The 5000-nt window shown below is 42.6% G+C and overlaps 1 protein-coding gene across 8 annotated transcripts in view; it reads right to left on the reverse strand.

Annotated features, from left to right (window-relative positions):
• Positions 1–5000, reverse strand: part of LOC122250022 (uncharacterized) — a 53317-nt gene that overhangs the window by 47048 nt on the left and 1269 nt on the right. For 3 of the 8 annotated variants that reach the window (XM_043011311.2, XM_043011280.2, XM_043011329.2), the window contains exons 1-2: positions 4939–5000; positions 2527–2573 (exon numbers count right to left, since the gene is read on the reverse strand). The exon at positions 4939–5000 is cut by the window's right edge. In XM_043011311.2, coding sequence (XP_042867245.2) covers positions 2527–2542 — 16 coding nt within the window. In that variant the 5' untranslated portion in view covers positions 2543–2573; positions 4939–5000. Of the gene's footprint in view, positions 1–2218; positions 2238–2526; positions 2574–3931; positions 4001–4415 lie in introns of those variants that run through there. The other 5 variants (XM_043011288.2, XM_043011303.2, XM_043011295.2 and 2 more) reach the window with 5 other exon arrangements.

Raw genomic sequence — 5000 nt, forward strand, 5'->3', positions numbered from 1 at the left:
CATGTGCGTGCATGTGCGTGCATGTGCGTGCATGTGCGTGCATGTGCGTGCATGTGCGTGCATGTGCGTGCATGTGCGTGCATGTGCGTGCATGTGCGTTCATGTGCGTGCATGTGCGTGCATGTGCGTGCATGTGCGTGCATGTGCGTGCATGTGCGTGCATGTGCGTGCATGTGCGTGCATGTGCGTTCATGTGCGTTCATGTTCGTGCATGTGCGTTCATGTGCGTGCATGTGCGTTCATGTGCGTGCATGTGCGTTCATGTGCGTGCATGTGCGTTCATGTGCGTTCATGTGCGTGCATGTGCGTGCATGTGCGTGCGAGGAGAGAGTGCATGTGCGTGCATGTGCGTGCATGTGCGTGCGTGTAGGGCGGGCATGTGCGTGCATGTGCGTTCATGTGCGTGCATGTGCGTGCATGTGCGTGCATGTGCGTGCATGTGCGTACATGTGCGTGCATGTGCGTGCATGTGCGTGCATGTGCGTGCATGTGCGTGCATGTGCGGGGGAGGTGTGCGTGCATGTGCGTGCATGTGCGTGCATGTGCGTTCATGTGCGTGCATGTGCGTGCATGTGCGTGCATGTGCGTGCATGTGCGTTCATGTGCGTGCATGTGCGTGCATGTGCGTGCATGTGCGTGCATGTGCGTGCATGTGCGTGCATGTGCGTGCATGTGCGTGCATGTGCGTGCATGTGCGTTCATGTGCGTGCATGTGCGTGCATGTGCGTGCATGTGCGTGCATGTGCGTGCATGTGCGTGCATGTGCGTTCATGTGCGTGCATGTGCGTGCATGTGCGTGCATGTGCGTGCATGTGCGTGCATGTGCGTGCATGTGCGTGCATGTGCGTGCATGTGCGTGCATGTGCGTGCATGTGCGTGCATGTGCGTGCATGTGCGTGCATGTGCGTTCATGTGCGTGCATGTGCGTTCATGTGCGTGCATGTGCGTGCATGTGCGTGCATGTGCGTGCATGTGCGTGCATGTGCGTTCATGTTCGTGCATGTGCGTTCATGTGCGTGCATGTGCGTTCATGTGCGTGCATGTGCGTTCATGTGCGTGCATGTGCGTTCATGTGCGTTCATGTGCGTGCATGTGCGTGCATGTGCGTGCGAGGAGAGAGTGCATGTGCGTGCATGTGCGTGCATGTGCGTGCGAGGAGAGAGTGCATGTGCGTGCATGTGCGTGCATGTGCGTTCATGTGCGTGCATGTGCGTGCATGTGCGTGCATGTGCGTGCATGTGCGTGCATGTGCGTGCATGTGCGTGCATGTGCGTGCATGTGCGTGCATGTGCGTGCATGTGCGTGCATGTGCGTGCATGTGCGTGCATGTGCGTGCATGTGCGTGCATGTGCGTGCATGTGCGTGCATGTGCGTGCATGTGCGTGCATGTGCGTGCATGTGCGTGCATGTGCGTGCATGTGCGTGCATGTGCGTGCATGTGCGTGCATGTGTGTGCACGTGTGTGGTGTGTGTGTGTGTTGGTGTGTGTGTGTGTGGGTGTGTGTGTGTGTGTGTGTGTCGTGTCGCGTGCGTGTGGCGTGTGCGTGTGTGCGTGTCGTGTGCTGTGTGCTGCGTGTGCGTGTGCTGTGTTGCAGTGTGCGTGTTGCGTGCTGTCGTTGGCGTGTGCGTGCATTGCGTGCATGTGCGCATCGTGCTGAGTGTATTAATGTTGCATGTATATGTGCATGTATGTGCATGAACATGTATGTGCATAAACATGTATGTGCATGAACATGTATGTGCATGTACATGTATGTGCATGTACATGTATTTGCATGTACATATATGTGCATGTACATGTATGTGCATGTGTATGTATGTGCATGTGTATGTATATGCATGCCATGTGCACGTGCATGTGCAGCTGCATGTTCATCGGCATGTGTATGCGCATGTGTATGTATATGTTTAGTGTATGTATACATGTATGTATATGTGTAAGTATGTGTAAGTATGTGTATGTATACATGTATGTATATGTGTAAGTATGTGTATGTATACATGTATGCATATGTGTATTTATACATATATATGTATATGTATTCATGTATACATATACCCATATGTATGTATGTTTTTTTTTTCGTTTTTTTTTGGTAGTTTTTTTTTTTGCACCATTCACCAGCTGAACTAGAAGGTGCTTGATATTGAAAGTGGAATATAGACCATGGATTTCTCTAGTGCTATAGTACTGGTATTAGTGAAGTATGAGACTTACCATAGATGGCAACACTTTTTACTATTGTTTCTTAGTGCTACAAACACCTCAGGACTGTTAGTAAAAAAAGAAAAAAAAGAACAAAAGCTCATTACAAAATACTTTAACAAATAAACAGAATAAAAAAAGACAAAAACTATACGACATAATGCAAGCAAATTAGGCACTGTTAAGTGTGTGCATATACAAAATGCTTCTAAATTTCATAAAAGAAACACTAAGAAATAGATTTTAAAAGGTTACAGTTTTCTTGGCACTAAAAGAGAAATTTGTAAGTATAAATTTGAAAATTTGAAAATATTACATACCCCTGGGAGACTCCATAATTGCTTGAATATCGTCATCAGTTCATTCACTGAAAATTAAAAAGGAAATAATAATATACATTTTTAATTCTCAGAGATCAACCATAAAAAATGAGTCATCAATTTATAAATATGTTCTATTGCATAATCAATAAATTCTATTTAAGACTCATTACCTGAAAATTATGGAATTACCTTTATCAAGAAGTGTCAATGAACAATGTAAATTAAATTCTCTTCAAATCATACCTTTCATGACAAAAAAAAAAAATCTAATTTAGCAGAATTTGACAACTGTACCCTTAATTATAAAGACCTTCATTGTACTATGTTCAATAACCTATATGCAATAACCTCTGGAATCATTAGGCTCATAACATTTCATTTATCCAACTGTTTAACCAAAGGATGTTCCAGTGAATATATCCTTGAATGAAAGTATCTCCCCTAAAAATAATCTTTTGATAATGTACTTTGAATACATATGTCAAAACATTTGTCTTGAACTAAGAAATATCAATAAAAGCACACATTTATTTCAACAATACTGCAGTTCCCAATCTACAAATTTCCTAAGAACTCCCATACCAAAAAATTATTAACAAGCTAAAATTAAGCATAATATCAACAATGCAAGTCACAACACTAGCTTTCCATGCACTTACTTTACAATCAATATGAACAGTTAAATAATTTTGTACTTCACCCTCAACTACAAAAAAGTACATACATGTCAGATAGAAACTATAATTCAGCTGTTATACAATTCAGTTATTACAATTACCTGTACCTGTTCTACTAGTAGCTGTATCACATAACTGATAACCTTAAACAAAAAAAATCCAAGAAACTACATGGCAACAAATTGTTACCAGCATAACTATAGCTTCCAGTAAAAGGAATTAAATAATAACTACATTTGAAATCAATGACACAACTTAGATCAACTTTAATTCTATATAAGTTCTTCAAGAGCCATTTGTCATGATAAGGACAAACTTCAGATCTTGTTGTTGGGCTCTGTAAGAGTACTACAAATTATCAAAATTTCCATTTATCTCTCCTATTTTGCATGACTTTTTTGTATGGCAACATGCATGTTGTCCTACAAAGCTGAAACACTGAGACTGACATTTCTTCAATTAAAGACACAGTCACACTTTCAGGTTTCATCCATTGAAGGAAGGTCAAATATCCTGCTGTTTACAAGAAAGTCATAATGGTTTGTACTTCAAAGTTATTGGGCTTAAAACTCCTTGGCAAAATCTCTGAGAAGTCTCAAGTTTCTGTTATGCATTAATCTTATGAATATATATATCAAATTCCCCAAATAATTCAATTTGTGGTTTGTAGGAATTCCACATCTCAGTCCACCAAAAGCTGTCTTTCACAAATGGTAAATGCTAACCTGGAATCATTTCAATGCAGTGTGTTTGCTCTTGCCAGAAGAAACCAAGATTAAGATTAATACTAAGGTCATTGGCCATTATAAAAATGCTCATCTTCCAAGAGTTGTCTCTTTTTTCAGATTAACTACTGAAAGTTTTGGGTAAGATTACTCTGGCAATTCTTCACTACCATTGGAAATTAATCAGAAGCAGAAGGTATTTTGGTTTCTTCCAAAATCACTGAAGAAGTAAACACAATCAAAAGCAAGATAAATGCATAAAGTCTTCAACAATTCTGACAACCTATTGAGACAAGTTCCTTGCTTCAATACATGACAGAAGTCATGACTACTGTTTTCCAAAACAGAGTAATGGTGTTTGTTAAGAGGTGCATAAGATTCACGAATGCATTAGTCTCTCAAAAAGCTGGTAAAAGCGTCATCACCCAACAACCTGTTCACTTCAAACATGAGCATCTGGTAGACTGAAGGTGACAACACTTACAGTTTGTGGGTAATCCTGCAGCAAACAAGGCTACTGGCTTTGGTTGTTTATTCCCATTCCCAAAGCCTTTGCCGCACCAGAGGCTTTTGGTGCGGTCACATACTGGCGTAAGACCATGGTTTGCATTAACCATCAGCGTCTTTACATAAGCATTATAAAGACGTATATTTCTCACTAAATTATGTTGTGCACACACATATCAGTACTTCTAGGTCGTTCCTGGTGCTCTTAGTTGCGAGCATGAAATTGCCAAAGCACTGTCGAACGACGACTTTCGGTCAAAATCCACGTAAACAGAGGAAACCGTTTGAGAGGCGCGATGTTCGGGGTTCAGTAGCAATATGGCCTCCCTCGCCGTCTCGCCGGAGCGACATTCCATGAAAAAACCTTTCCTATACAGACACCTTGCAATCTTCAGCAAATCTCATTCTTCCCATGGTCCTTGCAGTGCACCCCTAATATCTGGGAGGGGCCACCCACGTATGATTCCCCGTCAAGGCACGTAAATCAGCCGTGGACTTACAAAGGGTAATCCGAGGCGAGAGCGGGCTGGTCGTGGTGCGCGTCGTAGTTGAGCGAGCCGCC

Source organism: Penaeus japonicus, unplaced genomic scaffold (genome assembly GCF_977035675.1).
Source record: "Penaeus japonicus unplaced genomic scaffold, GWHDUDI00000001_assembly GWHDUDI00000019, whole genome shotgun sequence".
NCBI classification, from domain to species: domain Eukaryota; kingdom Metazoa; phylum Arthropoda; class Malacostraca; order Decapoda; family Penaeidae; genus Penaeus; species Penaeus japonicus.